General features: G+C 48.5%; 1 protein-coding gene across 1 annotated transcript in view; it reads right to left on the bottom strand.

Annotated features, from left to right (window-relative positions):
* LOC109460730 (ectonucleotide pyrophosphatase/phosphodiesterase family member 7) overlaps positions 1-21,079 on the bottom strand; it is a 31,737-nt gene extending 10,658 nt beyond the window's left edge. The window contains exons 1-2 of the mRNA XM_074322674.1: positions 20,790-21,079; positions 2,654-2,799 (exon numbers count right to left, since the gene is read on the bottom strand). Of these exons, the coding sequence (XP_074178775.1) occupies positions 2,654-2,799; positions 20,790-21,039 (396 nt within the window). The 5' untranslated portion in view covers positions 21,040-21,079. The remainder of the gene's footprint in view (positions 1-2,653; positions 2,800-20,789) is intronic.
* Between the last annotated feature and the right edge of the window lie 244 nt (positions 21,080-21,323).

Here is a 21,323-nt window from a genome sequence, read left to right as displayed (position 1 = left end):
CCGGAGCTGCCTCCCCTACCCTCTTCCCAAATCCCCTCCTGGTAGTCGCCTACTAGGGTCCTGTCACAGACGCTTGGCATCGTGAAGATCTCACTTCCTCTGTCATCCCACTCCTTAATGCGTTCTATCCCTTCTCCAGAGAGAGACAAAGCATGCCTGTGGGTTTTCCTGGGTTTTACTGTCTTGGCTACTTGCCTTTCCCTGAGAGTAGGGCTTCTGAACTCAGTGAAATACCTTAGCTTTTGATCCTGTTCAATCCGACCCTGCTCTGAATGGAGCCTCTGAGTTTATACCCTGCCCATCAGTGACGACCTGCTGGAATGTGGATATGCTCGTGGGCTGTGAATAACAGACACCAAGCTGGCCAGGGCCCCCATCTTTTAGGCATTGCCCACCGAGGCAGGTCAATTCCTGTATATCCTGATGGACTCTGCAGCATAGTGTCCCTGAAGGAAAACATTTTAGTCGTATTCCAGGTTCATGCACCCATCTCCACCAAGCTCACCTGGAAGAGTCTGGGGAGAAGGATGGATGTTCCCGCCCTCCCACAGCCCTGCCTGGCAATGCCAATATGCCCCCGAATGGCCCTTGGGACCAGCTGCAGTGCTGTTCCTGGGGTGCTGGCCTGGGGTTTGCTCTCATTGCTGCAGCTTTTCTGCCAGCCCCCCAGGGAGCTGGCTGATGGCCCTGTTCCGTGGCCAGAGTGCCAGGGGCAGAACGAAATACACCACTTTGACATTCACTTGCCAAATGAGTGGCGTGTTGTCAGTTACCTGGCCCGGCACCAGCTCGTCGTTTTTGCACATCCACTTATGAATTCAGCAAAGGGGAAAAACACTCTGATTATGAATTGAGCAGAAGGAAACAAAGTCCTGCAAATAGCTGGCAATGAGACAAGAACCACGAGTAAGAGAAAGGACAGGAAAGGAAAATGCTACCGGAGGCCTCATGCCAGTGGACAAATACCACAGCAAGAGACCACAGAGGTCGTGGGTTTTGAATAGTGAATGAAGGGAGACTATCCAGACCTGGCCAGTAGCGAGGCAAATGCAAGATTCACTGTGAAATCCATGGCTGACTGTTTTGGCCGCGTAAGTAATAGTATGTCATGGTTAAGAGTTAAGAGTTGCTGATTTCCAGAGTGAGATTAAGTTCCAGTTCTGCCTCTCACTAGCTTTGTGACTTTGAGAAGTTATGGCCCTGTTCTCTGCCTCAGTTTACTCATCTGTTAAATGGGTATAATCATAGCACCCACTTCAGAATTGTTATACATTAATATATGTAAAGCACTGAAATCAGTGGCTGGCTCATAGTAGGTGTTGTCAGTGTTATTTTCTTGGCAGGGCAGAATTTATTTGTGTGGTCTGTGCCTCAGAGTTTAAAAATGTGACACGAGGAAGGGATATAAAGCCCAATAGTTAGGGGAAAAATGAACCTGAAAGGGATCATTGACCATCCCCTGTGATTCTTCTAGAGCTGCTGCATTGTCTCATATGGTAGCCCCTAGCTACGTGGGGTATTTAGATTTAAATGGAAATGAATTGGAATTAAATACAATTAAAATTCAGTTCCTTAGTCTCGCTAGCTATATTTCAAAGGCCCAGTAACTGTGTGTAGTTAGTAACTTCCATATTGGACAGTGCACCATTGAACGCGTCCCTCATCCCAGAATGTCCCATTGGACAGTTCTGGCCTGGAGCTGTAGTGACACACGCTGCAGAAGTGCTACAATGATTCAGCCTCCATGGAGAAGCATGACAGATGATTTTTGAGCATTTAGTTCTCAGCACCTTACAAGCCTTATCTCAGTTAATCCTACCAATGACCCATGAAGCAGGGACTCGACCATCTTCATTCTGAGGAGGTCATTGCCCAAGGTCACGCAGCTGGAGAAGGGTGGAGTTGGCTGAGCTCCTGCTAAGTCCACAGCCCGTGTTCTGAGTGGTTGCATTACACGGTCTGACAACGTGACGCACCTAGGGTGGGCTTGGTGCACAAAGACAAAATGCCAGCACCCAGGACAGCTTGGGAGCAAAGGCTGGTGTCTTGGGGAAGACGAAAGAGGTCCTATTCTGAAGTGACGACTTTGGAAGCTCATTGAGAAGAAAATGCAAATCTGGCAACAGGTTTAGGGGCTGGGAGTTAAACACACATCTCTGATTTCTGCCTTTTCAAAGCACTAATGAATGGCTACTGGAATCCTCTCAAGCAAATGTTCTCATCAGAGCTTTTCAGGGTCTGACGATGCATTAAATAGTCAGCTTCTTTCCTAAGGGCTTTTATGCCTGAGTCTGAGGCAGGAGTATAAGCAGATATTTATCAAAGAGCTGCTGGGTCCGGACCCTGTGGTGAGCCCTGGAGGTACAGTCAGGAGTAAGCCAGCTCTGCTCTCATGGACACTTGTCCATAGATAACCACGAAAATGTAACAGGTATTTATTTCCTCCGTGCTCGTTGGCTTTCACGCATCTCGTTTAATCCTTACATCAAATCAATGAAGACCCCCGCCATGATCCCTAGTACCCATTTATGTAAACAGATGCTTAGAGAGGTTCTGTCGCTTGCCCAAGGTCACGCAGCTTCTAACCCCGTTGCACAGGCCTAGGCGTGAGAGGCCACACCCCCGGAAGCCGGCCCAGGGTTTCTGACAGTACCTGTCTCTGGGCTGTGATCCAGAGCGGGAGGACACCGTTGTCCCACCACTCCGTCTTGTTCTGGGTGGTCTTGAAGGAGTACTTCCAGCCCGTCTCCGTGTTAAACATCATGTTGTGAATGACTCCGTGATCTTCAATCCAGCGCCCTTGGGGATACAGGAGGGAAGGTACTGGTTAGTCTACGGACAGATGCTGCCACGGTTATTAATGTGGCCCTAAGACTTCCTCCCCCAACACCCTTCTGCGTAGCCCGGTCTTCTGGTGGATGGTCACTCCAGGCGGCCAGCCCGGGGCTTCACTTGTTTCTCTGGAGTACAAGTGTTGGTAGCCACAAAGGAAGGGCTAAGGACATCTCACACCTGCCAGGTTGGATCTGCTCCCTGGAACAGACCTCACAGCCTCGGGGGGAGCTGATGTTGGCTATGAAAGCTGATGAAGCAGGAAGAAAGGCAGGGCATACGGAGGCCGGGTTCCGTGGGTTATTCTGTGTCCAGAAGCTAAGAGCCTGGGATTTGGGTACTTCCTGTGGGATTACTTTCTTTATCTTCTGCTTGTGATGATCTGATTCATTATTGAACACCCAGTGGGCCCGATTCTCAGCAAACCTCCCAAGGTTTCTCCGAGGACTCCCACGGGCTGTGCTGCTCGAGGGGACCAATGGAATCCAGAAGCATCTCTAGACATAGATGGGTGTAGACTTATTTCTCTCTACTTGAGGGTGGAAGGTGGATTTTGGGGAATGTGAATACGCTAGATCATTCCCGAAAACATAGGCGTCGAACCAAATATGAAAAAGCCCTATGACCTTACATTGAAGCAGGGCAGAGGGGAGTGCGTGTGGGGGTCCGTCTCAGGGGAGAGCTGAGCCTCTACTCCCCCCGCTTCCTGGGAGGAGAGACTCTGGATGACCCTACTGACTATAATAAGATAGTGATGATTTTTCTTATGTCCAAGGTAAACCGAGGCAGGACGCCAATGGTCATGGGAACAGAGATGGGAAAAGCTCTCTGCTGGGTCAGAATTGCTACCAGGCTGCTGGTGGGTAAAGTCCCCTTAGAGTGGCCAAGGTTTTCAACTGGGAAGAAGCAAAAACAGTCGTTCTGCAAAGCTTTATACAGTTGTTTCCACCTTGTGGGTAGGACAGGCAGCCAGTCGCACAGTGGGTCACTGGAAAGACATTGTGCTGCTGCCAGGGGTTGGGGCGTGTCAAGATTCCTGGTCAGGGATCAAATCAGATGGTCGACAGAAGAGCAGGGACCTAGAGCCCACGAGAGCTGGGTGCCAACCCCGACTTGGCTCCTGAAATTGCTGTGTGATCTTGAACTAGCCCCTAATTCTCCTGGCATTGGTTTGCCTATGTAATAGGGGGAGGGATTGTGTGAGGAAATCATGGCACATCACACCACATGCCAACACCTCTCCCAAGTTCTTTTAGGGACATTAATTCATGTAATCCTTTCAACAGTCCTGCAAGTGGGTATTATTATAATCCCCTTTAGGGATTTCCCCCGTTACAGGAAATTGAGGCACAGAGTTTGCTCAAGTCACGTGGCAGAGCTGGGCTTTGAACCTGGGAGGTTTGATTACAGCCTGTGCTTTTTTGTTGTTTTATTCAGATAAAATTCATGTAACATAAAGTTAACCATGAACATTTAAAAATATATATTTTTTTCTTTGTTTAACCGTTAACATTTTTTTCAATTTGTTTTTTATTTTTAAAGACTTTTGTTCAAATATAGCTAACATAAAATATTATATTAGTTTCAGGGGTACACCATAGTTATTCAACATTTTTATACCTAAAGAAGTGATCACCATGATAAGTCCATCAACCATCTGATACCGTACCACGCTGTCATGATATCACTGACTATATTCCCTGTGCTGTACATTACATCCCTATGACTTACTTGTTTTATACCTGGAAATTTGAACCTCTTATTCCCCTTCACCTTCCCCCCATTTTAAAATTTTCAATTACAGTGCACATTCAATATTATTTTATATTAATTTCAGGTGTACAGCATAGTGGTTAGACATTTGTATAATTTAAGAAGTGATCCCCCTGACTAGTTTAGTACCCACCTGGCACTATACACAGTTATTACCGTGTCATTGACTATATTTCCTATGCTTTACTTTACATCCCCATGACCATTTTGTAATTACCTGTTTGTACTTCTTAATCTCTTCAGCTTTTTCACCCTGCTCCCCAACCCTCTCCCATCTATCACCCCAGTAAATCTAGTACCAGTATGACACCATACCTAGTTATTATAATATTATTGACTATATTCCTTATGCTATAACCTACATCCCCATGACAACTGTGTAAGAACCAATTTGTACTTCTTAACCCCTTCCCCTTTCTCACTCACCCCCAACCCCCCTCCCATGTGACAACCATATGTTCTCTCTATCTCTGAGTTTGTTTCTCTTTTGTTTGTTAATTTTGTTCTTTAGATTTCACATATAAGTGAAATCACATTGCCTCTGTCTTTCTCTGTCTGACACTCCACTCAGCACAATACCCTCCAGGTCCATCCATGCTGCCGCAGATGGCAAGAGCCCATTCCCTTCCCTGGCCGAGCAATATTCCATTGCATATACGTACAACCTCCTCTTTATCCATTCATTCCTTGATGAACACCCAAGCTGCCTCCACATCTTGGCTATTGTAAACACTGCTGCAATGAACATACGGATGCACACGTAACCCTCTACGTAGTGTTTTGGGTTTCTTCAGATAAATACCCAGAAGTGGGATTACTGGGTCCTTCTTTGTCTCTTGTTACAGTCTTTGTTTTAAAATCTGTTTTGTCTGGTATAAGTATTTCTACCCCAGTTTTTTTTTTAAATTGTTTCCACTTTCATGAACTATTTCTCCATCCCTTCTACTTTCCGTCTCTGTGTGTCTTTCAATCTGAAGTGATTCTCTTGTAAGCAGTGTATGTAAGGGTTTTGTTTTCGTATCCATTCAGCCCTCCTATGTCTTTTGAGTGGAGTAATTGAAAGTAATTGTTGATAGATATGTAGCTATTGCCATTTTATTGTTCACAATTTTGCTCTTTTTTTTTTTTCTATCTTAAAGAAGTCCCTCATTAAGGGTGATGAATTCCTTTAGCTTTTTCTTGTCTGGGAAATTCCTTCTATGTCCTTCAATTCTAAATGATAGCTTTGCTGAGTAGAGTAATCTTGGTTGTAGGTCCTTGCTTTTCATCACATTAGATATTTTGTACCAATCCCTTGTGGCCTGCGAAGTTTCTGTTGAGAAATCAGCTGACAATCTTATGGGAGTTTCCTTGCCTTTCTCTTGCTGCTGTTATGATTCTCTCTTTGTCTTTAACCTTTGCCATTCTAATTATAGTGTGTCTTGGTGTGGGCCAGTTTGGGTTCATCTTGTTTGGGACTCTCTGTGCTTCCTGGACTTGTATGTCTATTTCCTTCACCAGGTTAGGAAAGTTTTCAGTCATTATTTCTCCAAATAGTTTCTCAATCCCTTGCTTTCTCTCTTCTCCTTCTGGTACCCCTATGATGCGAATGTTTGATGTTGGAATAGGGTCTCTTAAACCATCCTTATTTTTTGGATTCTTTTCTTTTTGGGGTTCCGATTGGGTGTTTTATGCTACCTTGTCTTCCAAATCGTGAATTTGATCCTCTGCTTCATCTAGTCGGCTGGTAATTTCTTCTAGTGCATTCTTCATTTGAGTATTTGTACTCTTCACTTCTAATTGGTTCTTTTTTTATGATTTCTATGTCCTTTTTTATGCTTGTTATCTCTTTGTTGAAGTTGTCATTTAAGTTCCTATAAGGATGCTTCCTTATAACCATTGTTTTGAACTCTTCATGTGATAGGTTGCTTGCCTCCATTTGGTTTAGTTTTTTCTGGAGCTTTGTTATGTTCTTTCATTTGGGATGTATTTTGTCTCCTATTTTGGCTGCCTCTCTCTTTGTTTCTATGTATTAGGTAGATCTGTTATGTGTGCCAGTCTTGGCCGAGTGGCATTATATAGTAGGTACCCTGTGGGGCCCTGGCACAGTCCCCCTGTTCACCTGCTCTGGGTGCTCCAGGAGTGTCCGTTATGTGGACTGTGTGGGCCCTCCTGTTACATATAGTTGAGCCTTGATTGCTATTGGCACATCAATGGGTGGGATTTACCCTCAGGCTGCCTGGCTGTGGGGTTTGGCCACATCCACAGCTTACGGGCTGCTATATTGGGGGCTTATCCCACTGAGTGGGATTCCCCCAGTGGGCTCTGGTGCCTGTTGAGACTACCCTTTGGGTGTGCTGCTTACGGGGCTAATTGGGTGGTGCTCTGCTGTGGTCTGAAGCCAACCTCTAAGTATGTTGGTTCTGGGGCTTCTTGGGAGGGGCTCTGGTGCAGGCCCAGGTCAGCCACTGCCTCTGACCAGCCAGGGATTACCTAGTATTAGCTACAAAGCGATCTGCAGTTGTTCGCTGCTTGTTAACCCTGGAAGCATGTGGGAGAGGCCACGCTAAGAAATGAGGACTTTTGCCACCAGTACCGGGCCTGGGGTAGCTCCACAAAATGCCAGAATACCCTGAGGCCTGCTGCCACCTGCCACCTGCTGGTTGCCTTAAGGCTCAGCTTCACGTGGTACACGAGTTGGGTGAGGGCGGGTCTCAGGGAGTAATTAGAGCGGGAAGAGATGTGATCACAGGTTAATGTAGACTGTGGTTTGGTGCCAGTACTGAGCCTGGAGCTACTCAGCAAAAGTCTCAGAGCACAAAGAGGCCAGCTGCCATCCGCCTGGGGCTCATGGACTCCCATAGTTTTCCAAGCACAAGTGACATGTGGGCGGGGCTGGCAGCTCTCAGAGAACTGCCAAGACCTGTCTTGGGGGAGTTGGGTGGGGCGTGGTCTCAGTGAGTCAGCAGGGCGGAGCTGCAGAGCTCACCAGGCCAATCAGATTCAGATCTGGCAGCAAGTGTAGAGGGTGGGATCAACACAGGAAAGATGGAGGCCACCTGCTGGCTGCATGGGAGGAGGAACCCTCACAGGGAAATGTCGACTGCCCTCCAGCCCTCAACACGAAGCAACACAACTGAGTCTGCCCTCCAGATGTTTGACAGCACGAGTCACCGTCCCTTCGCTGAAGCCCAAGATGAGTGCCTGCGAGCGAGAGAGTCTGTTCACGGGCCATTTAAGAGAACGCCTGGGTTTCCTGCTGTCGTCTGTCCCGCCCGGATGGTCAGAATCCCCACTGGTTTTCACAGCCAGATGTTGTGGGGGCTCTTCCCGGCACCAGTACTCTGGGCTGGGGAGGCCGGTGTGGTCGAATAATATTCCATATCTGGATAGGTCAGAATTTGTCTCTCCATTTATCAGCTCATGGACATTTGGGTTATTTCAATTTTTCTGGTTACTGTGAGTAATGCTGCTATGAAATTTGTGTATAGCTATCTGTTTGAATCTCTGCTTTTAATTCTTTTGGGTACACACCTGGGAGTAGAATTGCTGGGCCATATGGTAACTCTGTTTAAGTTTTTGAGGAACCGCCAAACTACTTTCCACTGTGGCTGCACGATTTTACAGTCCCACCAGCGATGTACAAGGGTTCGAATTTCTCCACATCCTTGCCATCACTTTTTAGTTTCTTTTTTTTGATTATGGCCAACTGAGTGGGTGTGAAGTGGTGTCTCGTTGTGGCTCTGACTTGCGTTTCGCAATGTCTGATGACGTGGGACGTGTACAGCTGGTGTTCTTAACCTCTCTGCTACACTGTCTCTCAGGAGCAGGGGGCGCATTCCTCCAGTGGGAGTACTCTGGGACGAGTAAGTAGAGGCTGTAATAGGCAAGAACCTTTTCAGCTTCACAAATGAATTAAGGAAGCCTTCTGGAATCTACAGTGAGAACTCTTCCTGTTATAGAGCCTGAGCTTTCCCATGCCTGGGCCATGTCACATCCTAGCAGATGAGATGGAAGCCAGAGATAATTTATCCAGGGAGCAGCTAGACTTTGCCTTTTTTTTTTTTAAAGCTGCAATATACCTGGCTTCTGTTCTGTCTTCCTGCCCATGTAAAAGAAAATCACCCTGGAATTACCCACACCTGCCATTTCACCTATCCTAGTGTTTCTCCATGGTATTATGTACCACCAGCATTACAATTGAGTTGCTTGTAAAAACACAGATTCTGGGTATAGTCAGTTAGCTCAGCTGTTTAGAGCACGCTAACAACAACAAGGTTTGTTGGTTCGATCCCCATGGGCCCCTGTGAGCTGCGCCCTCCACAACTAGATTGAAACAACTACTTGACTTGGAGCTGATGGGTCCTGGAAAACACACTTAAAATAAATAAAAGTTAAAAAAAAAAACCCCCAACACGGATTCCCTGGTGCCCATTTTAGCCTTTGCTGATTCTGTACCTCTGGGGGGGGGGGTGGGAGCCTGCATTTTAACAAGCTCTCCAGTGGTTTCCGTGCACACTGGTTGGGAGACTGCTAGCCATTCACACATTATTTGTTAACACACACACATTAATTCCAACAGATTGTCCAGGACTCCAAAACCCAGGTTGACAGCAGACCTCCCAAGAGATTGGGGGGGGGGGGGGGGGGCAGGTAGCAATCAAAATCTGGATCACTGTGGTATCTGGGAAATTTTGGGGGGGGAGCCACTGGGAGGACTTGGCAGGAGGGATTGGCAGAAACAAAGGGTGCCATAGACATAGAGATTTCCCCTCTTACACCTTAAGGATGCTGCTCGCTTGCCCTGGGGCCCACGGTTCGGTTATTATTTTGGTTAAGTAGACTAGCCTGGGAACCACCCATGGAATCCATTTTCCCTCAAAGTGATATTACTCAAGTTTTAAACAACTAAGCTAAAATGAGCTCAGGGAGCATGACCCTTCCATTCGGTGGCACGGCTGGTCCCAGTAATTGCACAAAGGGAACCGTGTGTGTGGTGTTTGGCTTATTTCCATCATGCCACTTCCATGCCCATTCTAAATCCAACCAGCGGCTAGGACCCACCTATGACCACAGCCCAGTGTCCCACACCCCTTTGATTCCCTTCTGCTGCTGCTGCTGCTTCTTCTTCTTGCTCCTGGGCTAGGGCTGGAATGTGAAAGAAGAAGGAAGGAGAAGGAGAGGAAAAAAGGAAGAACAGCAGCAGGCAGCAGCATTCATGGTTTTTTTTTAATTGCATTTTCTACTCTGGAGACAACCAGGGACCTGGCTGGGAGTTCTAGAAGCTGTAAAGGAGCTGGTTTCAATGCAGTCAGCAGGGTGCTGCCTCACTGCACTAGGGGGCTGTATAAGGAGGGGGGGACTTAGAGGCAGGACACCTCTCATCTCCTCTCTCTCTCTCTCTCTCTCTCTCTCTCTCTCTCTCTCTCTCTCTCTCTCTCTCTTGTAAAACAACCCAGGGCCCTCTCTTCCTCCTTCTCTCTCTCTTCTGTCATCATGAGTCATCATCCATCATGTCATTGTGTGGTGTGGTGGTGGTAATAATTTAAGTTGGACAGGAAGTAGGATGAGCTCTGCTGCTGCTTGATGCTCCTGCTGCTGCTTGCTTACGCTTTCATCAGAGTGCAGCAGTGACTCCTACACCGTATCATCAGTGGCAAGGTGGTGGTCAATTCACCCAGCAGAGCATTTCAGGTCTAGGATCGAGCCCAGATAGAGTCAGCTTTTTTTTTTTTTTTTTTTCATCCGATTTTTATTTTTTTTCAAATTGTGAAGGCCAGAGTTGGGTCCAACTGGTCCTTTCTCCCTCCCTTTCTCAAATATTTTGAGCCAAGTGCTCTCCTAGATTGTCTCATGGTTTTTACAATTTAGGGGGCAGGGGAGAGCGAGAGAATTAGAAATAGGAAGATCATGTTCTGAGTCCCTGCAGAGCTTACAGGTAGGTACCTTTTCTTAGAATCCACCTACTCAGACGCCCTGCTGAAATGCAGGTCTAGGCACCACGTTTGTACCATGTGATGTCTCCTCCCTCTATTTCATTGGTTGGTGAGAAACCCAGTTCTCTCTCTCTTTCTCTCTCAAGACTTGAATCGAGAGACACAGTAGCTAAGCAGCTGGTGGGGCTGTCTTCCAGGGGGGGCCCATGAGTGCAAAGAGGAAGATGGTTACAAGTAAGAGAATCAGAGATAAGAACGCCCATGGGGCTGATAAGAAAGACCCCAGGGCGTCTGAGAGCCAGAAAGAGGACTTTTCCATTCCCCAATGGTGTCTAATTTGGTTCCCGTATGCGTGAGTTTGCCTGTGAGAGCCTTGTGTGCAGTCTTTTTCCGTCAGCTAGCATGGGTGGATTTCTGTTCCTTACAACCGTTGTTCCCTGACAGGGCTGAGAGTAGGGCTGTGCCTCATTTCTTTTGGTGTCTCCGTGGCACAAAGCATAGGGCTTTACTCTTAGGAGGCAGTCAACAAGGGTTTATTGACTTTCATTGAACAAACTCCCCCGACTCTGCCCCATTTGTAGATGGCCAGGTAGGACCTGAACAGGTAGGAAGCAGAACTTGATTTAATCCAAAGTCAATTTGGAAAAAAACACTAGTGGGATTAAAATAAACCATGCTACAATTTAGTAACTCAGTAAGAGCACCCCCCCCCCCAAACATTTGCTCTGTTCCTACCTACTAATAATTTTCAGGTGGCGCAATATATATTTGCAAATAGTCCATTTGGGCATAGATACACTTTCATGCATTCACTTATGTAACCAGTAATTTGAGGACCTACTATGTGTCACTCACTAATTCCTACCATATAAGCTATAAACATATCTTCACTTTCCTTCCGATTTGTGAGGTCCAGTGCTTCTTTAACTTCCCATTCCCACAATCAGAGAAGAAAATGTCTTATTAACCAGCTAGTAGGAAATTAGCAAGGAAGAGCAGCTGCCAAAGCAAGTCGACCTATCACTTTAAGTCAACTCAGAAGCTCATTCGGATGTACAGCCAAGACACTGGTGGCCCTTACTGGGGCTCAAAACCACGTTCAGTCTGCACCCCATTGATAATCCACTGGACCCAAAACAAAGCGACTGAAATGAAAACAGGTCCCCCAGGGCACCAACTGAAACGCAACACCTTATCAACTCCTGCTATAGAAACGAGGCTTGACTCAACCCCAGCACCTGATAATGGGAACCCTTTTCCAGACCGTGAAAATAAAACCCTGGCGTGCCGATTTTATGAAGCTGCTCCTGCTCCTGTGCAAATGCAAATGAGAAATGCTGACGCTGCTTCTTTTTGACATTGCTTTTTAATTATGGCCATTAATAAATCATTTTATCCTTGAACAAGACTTGAGAATGACCCTCAGGCAGAGACAGGATTCCTTAGGAAGTAGGCCGAGGGAGAATGGGCTTTCTCACCCCCCACCTCTTCCTTTAATCTGCTGTCAGAAACAGAAACGCTCTTTTTTTAAGGAGCTGGAAGCAGACGGCTGCCCTTGCGCTCCATCTGGGAACCTTCCTGCCACACTGTTCTTCCTCCCTTGGCCTGACTTACTGACCCTGTCACAGAAGCAGAATCTGTCCTCTCTTCTGCATTGTTTTTCTCACAGCGTTTTTAACTCTTATCGTAGTGGGTTGAATGGTGCCCCTCTCCCTGCCAAAGATGCACCCATATACTGTGAATGTTGCCTTATTTAGAAATGGTCTTTGCAGACGTCATGAAGTTAAGGATCTTGAGAGGAGATCATTCTGGATTATCTGTGTGGGCTCGAAATCCAAAGACAAGTGTCCTAAGAGGAGGAAGTAGGGAGGACACAGACAGGAGGAGGTAATGTGACCAGGGACGCAGAGGCTGGAGTGATGCTGCCACAATCCCAGGAGTGCTGGCAGCCGCCAGAGTAGGCAAAGGAGAACTCTCCCCTGGGACCGCTGGAGGGAGCACGGCCCTGGTGGCACCTGGAGTTTGGACTCCTGGCCTCTAGACACTTTGTTGCTTTAAGCCACTGGCTTATGGTACTTTGTGACAGCAGCCACAGGAAACTGTTCTCCCTCAAGGCCTTGGAATCCAGAGCAGTCATCATGTTTTGCTTGGTTGCTGCGGTGTTTTGGGTTGACCCTTCCTCTTGTGTGATGCATGAACCCTTAGCATCAGTGTCACCTGGGAGTTTGGTAGAAATGCAGATTCTCAGGCTCAGCCCAGACCTGCTGAACCAGCATCCACGTTTCCCCAGATCCCCAAGTGGTTCGTACACATGTTCACCTTTGACTAGTGCGAGTCGGGAAAACTCTGAGGTGACAATTAGATCTTTCCTCCACCTGCCAGAATTCTACTTTCTGCGTGTTAAATCTGTTGAACGCGGCAGGGAGGTTATGTAAAAACCAAACCAAACCCTTAGGTTAGAAATACATACTGATGTATTATGGATGCAACAACATGATGTCTGGAATTTGCTTTAAAAGATTCCAGGAAGGAAAGAAGGAAGAAAGGAAGGAAAGGGTGTTGGGTGGGGACAGTGAAACAAGACTGGCCAAATGCAGACACATTCTTGCAGCTTAGTGCTGGGTACACGGTGGTTCACTGCGCAATCTTCTCTGTTTTTCCTGCAGACTTTTCCATAATGAAAAGTTCAGCGATATCCTGGTTTCCCAGCCTTCCTTATTTTCCTTTTTTTTTTTTTTTCACGAATCCCTTTTTTCTCCCTTTGTGGAAATGACTGGCGTCGGGGGTGGGGACATCTATTTTTGTCTCTGTGGTTTTCTTTGCTCTGTTTGCCTGTGTTTGGGGCTTTGTTGACTTCCTTTTCAACAGAGAGCTGTTGCTGGGGCAGTAGGATGGGAGCTGATTAAGCTTTACAGCATCTTCTTACTAGGTTTCCAGCATCTGCTGGGCTCATATTGTTACGGCCAGCAGGAATTTCATTTCCTTTCTCTTTCCTTCCCTCCCTTACCTCTTTCAGACTTTCCCCCCCCACTGGCTAGAGTGTCACATGCGTGACCTCCGGCGCTCTGATTTACATGTGGTTTGCATATTCTTCATGTAGTCCGGGGTGTTCTCAACCAAGGGGTGATTTTGCCCCCCAAGGAACATTTGGCAATGTCTGGAGCCAATTTTGGTTGTCACAGCTGGGGAGGGATGCTGCTGGCATCTAGTGAGTAGAGGCCGGGGATGCAGCAAACGCTCTACAATGCACAGGATGGCGCCCCCTGAGACAAAGCATGATCTGGCCCGAAAAGTCGATCACGCCACGGTTGAGAAATTCTGATTTTGTCCTAACGCTCATCCCAGTACGTTTGGCCTGTCTCTTCCTTTGCTCCTGTCTGTCTCCTGTCAAAGGTGAGGTGCACTGATGACCGCTGACAACTTTTACCTCCCATAGGTTGCTTTCGGGATAGAATGTAAGTGACTGATCGTTTGTGCAAGTTGTGCCCTGCACACCTCCAGGGGGCGCCACCCACATGGTATTCATGGGCCCCTCCCGCCCTCCGCAGAATTGTGTTCTACACAATCTACATGGCTGTAAGTGGTTGTTCCAGTTTTGGGGTTGCCCTGGGGGTGGGGTTCTGGAACTGGGAGAGAGTTAATTTCTGGCCAGTAGGGGACTGAAGCTACCATCAGGGAAGGAGAAAATATTAAGCAAAGAGGACCTTACTTTTATTATCCTTGGCCATCATCTAGTTAGGGAGCGTCTCCTCTGCACCCCGGGGCCATGTCCATTTGACTAGATCTAAAATTGTCAAATTATGATATTATGGCTTATGCTTTTGATAGCTTTTGTCTGAAACATGTGATCACTTTTTAATTTCAGTCAGTTCCTTTGGGGGAGAAAATATATGCTGCCACCATCAGACTTCCTATCTGCCCACCATTTGCTTGGCGGGATTTCTTTCATTTCAGTGGCATAAATTATTCTTACTGATCCTCAGTCATTTTGCAATAAAAACTGAGATTGCAGAAATGTTCATTGTCATTACCAGCGATGGAGCAGTAAGTGCAGGCTTCTGGAGGGAGAGAGGGAATCAGGTGTTTTCAGGTGTTCGCAGAATGAGCTGCTGACCCTCAGAGAATGGCTTTTCATTTCGGTGAGATCTGAGGGGAATCGCCATCGGCTTCTGGGAGGTGGCCCTTTGCTTGTGTGGTCACTGAGTCCTCAGGGAGTCCATGCTCTGTGGGCAGCCCCGTGGATGGAGTTGTGATGTCTTGGGATTGAGTACTGGGTCACTGGACTACAGACCCCCAGGCTGGCGTGACGGGACTCTGTGGTTTCTGCCAGTCCTTCCATCGCTCCGCCCTCTTATAACAGTCTCTGATTTTCCTCTGGGCGCCCACCAGCCCACCACTTGCAGCCCATATAGTTTGTGTGGGGCTCGCCACCCCTCCACCCTAACCTCAGGGTGGGCATGTGGTCCCAGCTTGGGTGTTCAGCATCATTCCATCCCCCTTGGCCACGCAACTGGTTATGAAAAGCAAACTGGCCCAATGAGAATACCCAGCACCAAAATTCTTGGAATTTTTTGGTCCCTCTTAGGAAAGAGAAATAGAGAAGGAGAGAGATAGACCGATTATTCTGATGACATCATTTGAGGACCTGGAAGTGGTCATACTTGAAGCTATCCGTTGTGTGGGATGGGGCCGTGTGGACCTCCGAATGTGACCTCATTTGCAAATAGGAGATGTTTCCTGTGCGGAGATGAGATTATACGGGAGTAGGGTGGGTCCCTAATCCAAATGACTGGTGTCCTTGGAAGAAGATGCAAAGACAGAGACACAAGGAGAAGACCATGGATTGAATGGAGGATTAGAGTGATGGGTCTACAGGCCAAGGGACCCCAAGATTGCCAGGGAACCACAGGAAGCTAGGAAGAGACAAAGAAGGCTTCAGGTGGAGCGTGGCTCTGTCAGCACCTGGATTTCCAACTTCTGGCCTCCAGGCCTGTGAGGCAGTAAATCCTGTTGTTTTAAGCCGTGCAGGTTGCGGGATTCTGTTATGGCTGCCTTGGGAAATGCACATGAGGAGTTTGAGATAATAATATTCTTTCTCCTCCTTCCTTTCCTTCTCTTTCTCCTGTTTCTTCCTCTTCTTCAAAACCATCCTTCTCATCCTCATCATTTCCGCCTACGTTACAGAAAGAGCCTCACACTGATGTGGGGAGTCCAACTCCCATGGCTGCTCTTTCCTCCTCTTGCATCGGCCCCTGGGGCTCTGACGTTCGACCCCAATTCTGGGGGTTTTCTGGAGCTCCACTCCGGGGCACCATCTCCTGCTACCTGGTGCCTTTAAACAAAGGCTAATGCTCACCCCCGGGTTATCCAGAGCCCCATCAAGGACTTATTTGTGGTAGGCAGAATTCTAAGACGATCCCCAAGATACCTGCCCCCCCAATATACACATCTTGTTTAATTCTGTCTCCTTGCGCGTGGGTGGGACCTGGGCTTGCTTCTAACCAATAGAACATGGGAAAGCGGAAGGGATTTTGCAGTTGTAACTGAGGCCCCCTAATAGTTTCGCTTTGAGTTACTCAGAAGGGAGATTATCCAAGATGGGCCTGGCCTAGTCAGGCGAGCAGTCGGAAGCGGGTCTAGAGGAGGCAGACACTCCCCCGCTGGCCTCGAAGAAGGAAGCTGCCATGAGCACTCAGCTGCAGGGAAATTACTTCCTCCAATAACCACGGGAGCTTGGGCGAGGACCCCAGCCCAGCCGACACCTTGATGGCCACCTTGTGAGACCCTGAGCAGAGGACCAAACTCAGTCACGTTCAGACTCCTGACCTATGGAAACTGAGAGATTGTTCGAAGTGTGTGCTAATCAGTTACGCAGCCATAGAAAATGAATGCATCTTTCTATCTTAAGGAGCTTCCAGGTGCTGTGGCCAAGCCCCCCCTTTTGTGTGTGAGGGGGTGGATGGGTGGGGAGGATGGAGCCAGGTGGGGAGAAGAGAACTATCCTGGAGGAAGTCATGGCCCCTCCAGTGAGGGGAGAGGCTTGACGAACACACAGACCTGCCCAGGGCCCAGCCTCGGGGAGCTGGAGGGAGACTATAGCCCCACAGCGAGGACTTGGGGACCTTGATCCTAAACAGAGGTCCCACTTCCCCATCTGGCAGGCGGTGCTGGGTGGCAGATACTTGGCGGAAACACACACACTCTTTGTATGGATGCGAACATTTTTTTGAGTGGAAAGATGTAAGGTGGTATATTTTGATGAAATATCCAATTAAAAAAAAAAAATCCTCTGTCCCGGAGGCTTTTTCTCGAACAGCCAGGACTTCTGTCCTCTGTGCTTCAAGGAAGGGATGCCACGGGCGAAAGTGGAGAAAGCAGACACTCCTCTGGCTTTGGAGGGTCACAAGCTCAGCTCCTTATGGGAGCCATAGGGGAGCGTAGGTGCAGAGAAGGGTTTGGGGGGACACAGGTGAGTAAGAACAAAGTTCTCCTGTCTGATGCCCCGAGCTGTTAGAGAGAGGAAGCAAAGAGGCGGAAGGATCCCCAGGAAAGGGGCTCTTTGTTCTCCTCCCTGGTGAAACTAGAGAAACAGAAGCAACACCTCCCCCCAAAGGTGTATGGGATCTGGGAGCAGAGGGGACGTGAGTCCGTGTTGTGGGACAAGCCCTGGAAAGATGGCAAGACCCTGGACATAAGTGTTTAGTTGCCACCGTCCCCTCTGTCTGGCCCAATGGAGATGCTCAAACAATAACCTTTGAATGAAAGAATGCATACAGCAGGCGCCAGTTAAAAGATCTCTGGGAAGGCTCCCCGCACCAGCAGCAGGGAAAGCTGATGGGGGTTATGTGATCCTGGCTGAGGGTGGGATGGTGGGGAGGGCGGAGATATCTGCACACCTGATAGCTCCCAGGCACAAGGAGATCCTGCTGCCCAGACGTGGACATGCCCCGGGAGGCCCAGGGCTCTGACCCGGCAGCCAAGTCCGCTGCACTTAGGAGGGCTCACTCACGGGCCCTGTGCCTGCTGCACGGCCTTTCTGGCTTTGCCCTCTGCTGGGACCACTTGGCCCCGGTTGCTGGGACTCTGTCTAGATGCTCGGAGGGGCAGCCACGTGGCTCCTCGGTCCTGAGCCCTTGTCAGAGCCGTGCCATCCGACTTCGCAGCTGAGATGTGAAGCCGTTGGCCCACGCTCCCCATCATCACCTTGTCCCGTGTGAAATCGCCCAGAGGGGTTCGTAAGAACACCAGTTAATTACTCACTGGGCCCCGAGAGCCACTTTTCTCATAGTCTGTGTCAGTCCTACCCTCTGAGATCTGATGAGGTCTGTGGTGCTGGCAGCACCAGTTTTTATCCATTATTTTTTCTATTATGGATGATTCTTTTCTACATGGGAGTCAGACAGAGGTCGGCTTGAGCCCAGCTCAGGAAGACGAATACCAGTGGTTTTCTGGGTCCAGGCGGCCTTTTCCTTATTAATACGACATATTCAGGATATATCCCCATTGCCTGGGAGCTCAGAGGATGGGCAATGTTTAGAGGGGTTTTGAATGGTTACTTAACTACGGCAAAGATTTCGGAGGGCGGTAGCGATTGAGGAGCGTGTCTGGAACCAATCAGGGCTGAGTCCGAATTCTGATTCTGCCCCGGGGGAGATTTGTGTGTCCCTCAAGCCTCAGCTGTCTCACCTGTAAAGGATAACTGTCCTGACTTCATGCCACTGTTATGAGAGTGGAAGGAGTGTGGTCCCAGCGGGGCGTTTTCATAAGCCAGGTCCTGTGCTCAAAGCACTGATGGCAGTGGCTTTTCCCCGGGGGGCATTGGGCAATATCTGGAGACATTTTTGGTTGTTCACCATGAGCGGAGGGGGTGCGTCTGACATCTGGGGGGTGGAGGCTGCTCAACATCCCGTCGTAGGCAGGACAACCCCCCCCACAGACAGTGAGCTGGTCCCAAATGTCAGTAGAGAGACCTGTTTTAAAGTTGAAACTGAATGTTCACCTGCTCAATAAATCTGCTTATAAATGAGAGGGACATAGGGACATGATTTTTCCACAGTGGGTGGATTAAAAAGATTATTTTGTGTTATAACACTTTTTTTTTTTTTTTCAATACGTTCACATGGTCCAAGATCTGAAAGGTACAGAGGGTGTACAGTGCAAAGTCTCCCTCCCACCCCGCCCTTTTCCGGTGTTCCCAAGTCCTTGTTTATGTGTTCAGAAGTCCTCTATGCATCTAGAAGCAATTGTATGCACACACACACATACATATATGCACATATATATATATATATATGTATGCTACACACATTCTTTGCATCTCACTTTTGTCTCACTTCATCCACCTTGGAGATAAGTTCCTATCAGGCACCAAGGCCTTCCCGGCTTTCTTGTAAAGGTGACAGAGTAGGCCATTCTGTGCGTAGATAGATTTAGCCACTCCCCTCTGGATGGGTATCTTCTTTTGCAGTTACAAACACCAGTGCAACAAGTAACTTTGTGCATACATTCTTTCCACCACACCAATAATGTATCAGGAGGATAAAGTCCTACAAGTGGAATTACCAAATAAGAAAGTTTGTGGTTCGTGATGGTGTTGGAAGTTGCAAAATTATCCTCCACTGGAGCTGTTCCCTTTCCATTCCCCGCTGACAGTGAACGTAGGAGAGGAATTGGGGTGATTTTGTAATTTTTAAAATTGGCTTTCACTGTTTATATCTTCTCATCAAAACCCTTCTGAGAATAAATAAAATGTGGGCGAGCCTTATAATATTTTGTGCCCATTGCGTTCTCGGTGTCCAGGGATCCAGCATCTGCCCGTGGGAGGTCTTTTGAGTGTTACGGAGTTAAAGCCTCAGGGAACTGGCTTTTGCTTTCTCCAGAAAAGGGCTGTTTAGTTCCTGCTTCCTGGCGCTAATAGTTCCCAAATGACTCGCCTCTCATAGAGTTTACATGTAGGAAAATCTCTCTCAGCAAATCTCCCTCTGAGTGGTTGTTCAGCTTTATTTTTTAAGTTTTCTGACTCCAGCGCCTTTGAGAGGCTGATGGAAGCCATGAAACCCTCTCCCGGAGAAAAGGCACCAGCAGTGTGTGTGTCATTTCAGAGGTTCTTTGGACCCCTAGGGAGTGGCTCTCAGGATAGGGGTGAACCTTGGGCTGCCAGCCACCTCTTCCCACCCCGTGACAGGGCTCTGAGGATCCTTGGCTCAGAACTGGGCAGAACCAATTCCTGGTTCCGGGCCTGGCTGCCCACTTACTGGTCAGCCTTTCTGAGCCTTAGTTTTCTTGTCTGTGGAATGGGGACAACACTGCTTTGCAGTATCTTATGAGAGATAATGAAGGCAAAGCACAGTGTCCGTGTCGGAGAAACGGAAGCAATTGTTATTATAGTGGAGTCCTTTGCCCTGGGATTCTGGAACAACCCTGTTCCTTCCTTTCACAGAGACCTCACACATGCTGTTCCCTCTGCCTCTTGTTGCTTGAGGTCTCTCTCACTCGCAGCTCAGCTGCCCATCTCGCCCCTTCCCCGCCTCTCCATTTCAAACCAACTCACTCTGGCCACTTTCTGGAGAAACTCTCTTTCTTCTTGGTGCCTCTGAGTTGTCCTGAGATCTGTTAGCGTATTTGCTTGTCTAAGGTCTGTCTGCCCTGGTGGACTACGCACTTGAAGTGAGCTGGGGGGACCAGCATGAGCAAGGGCCCTGAGGCGGGAGGCGGGGGCTGAGTGGAGGCACAGGTGGGAGGCTTTTGTGATCAGGAGGAGAACACTTGAGGGGAAGAGAGATGGCGAGGCCAGGAGAGAGCAGATCGGGCCAGGCCGTGGGGACCTTCTGGGCCACAGGAGGACAGAGTTTGTATTCTCTTTGAAGAGCGTCATTGTCCCTCCAACTCACCAGTGTTTAGCAGGGAGTTACTTGATTTAATTGAGTGCTTTCATCGTTAAGGTTCTATTATTTATATAAAATTCTTTTGAATGATTTCCTTTTACAAAAGATTACCACCCACCCTATGAAAGGACGCGTGGAGGGCGGGTGGGCCTGGGGAGCAGGGAGATCCCTTAGGAGGCCACAGTCCCGGTCCCGATTCTGTCTGTGACCCACGGGATTCTAGGAATAGCCCTGAGATCCCAGGGAATTCTAAGTCAGTGTTTCTTCCAGGAGAAACCAGCCACCTGAGCTGCTCCGGTCTCCCCAGAGCTGACCCAGAATGCAGTGTGTCTCAGGGAATGACAGAGGCCAGGGGCTTTCACCAGCCTCCCGGAGCATAGCTTACCTGAGATGGTGGTGAAGTGGGATGGGGACGTCATTGTCACGAAGGGTGGGGTGAGGTACTTGGCCTTCACGCCCTCCCGGGCCAGGCGGTCCATGTTGGGGGTGTCCACATCCTGGTCGTAGTTCCAGCGGAAGCCATCAAAGGAGATCAGCAGCAGCTTGTTGAAGCCCTTCCTCCCGGGGACGGGGTGGCTGCTGGCCCAGCTCAGCAGGACCGGCAGCAGCAGCCCCAGCACCCCAAACCCCTTCATGCCGCGTGTGCCTCCCACGCACACATTGCAGAGTTCACGGGCCCGCTCCCGTTTTCTCCCTTTTTTATCTGCGGTCGAACAAAGTCCACATTGATAATTCTCTGCCCCAGCTCCGCTGAGGATCAAAATACTTGGAGTATCAGAAGACGGCACGTTTTACGTGATGAAACAGTTCTGGGAATGGATAGAGGCTCACCAACATTGTGAATGTACTTCATGCCATGGAATTGCACCCTTTAAAATGGTCAAAATGGTCAATTGTATGTGATATGTGTTTTACCCCA

This window comes from Rhinolophus sinicus, linkage group LG18 (assembly GCF_036562045.2).
Source record: "Rhinolophus sinicus isolate RSC01 linkage group LG18, ASM3656204v1, whole genome shotgun sequence".
Taxonomy (NCBI): Eukaryota; Metazoa; Chordata; class Mammalia; order Chiroptera; family Rhinolophidae; genus Rhinolophus; species Rhinolophus sinicus.
Note: the sequence above shows the minus strand (reverse complement) of the source record. Positions and strands in the feature narration are given on the sequence as shown.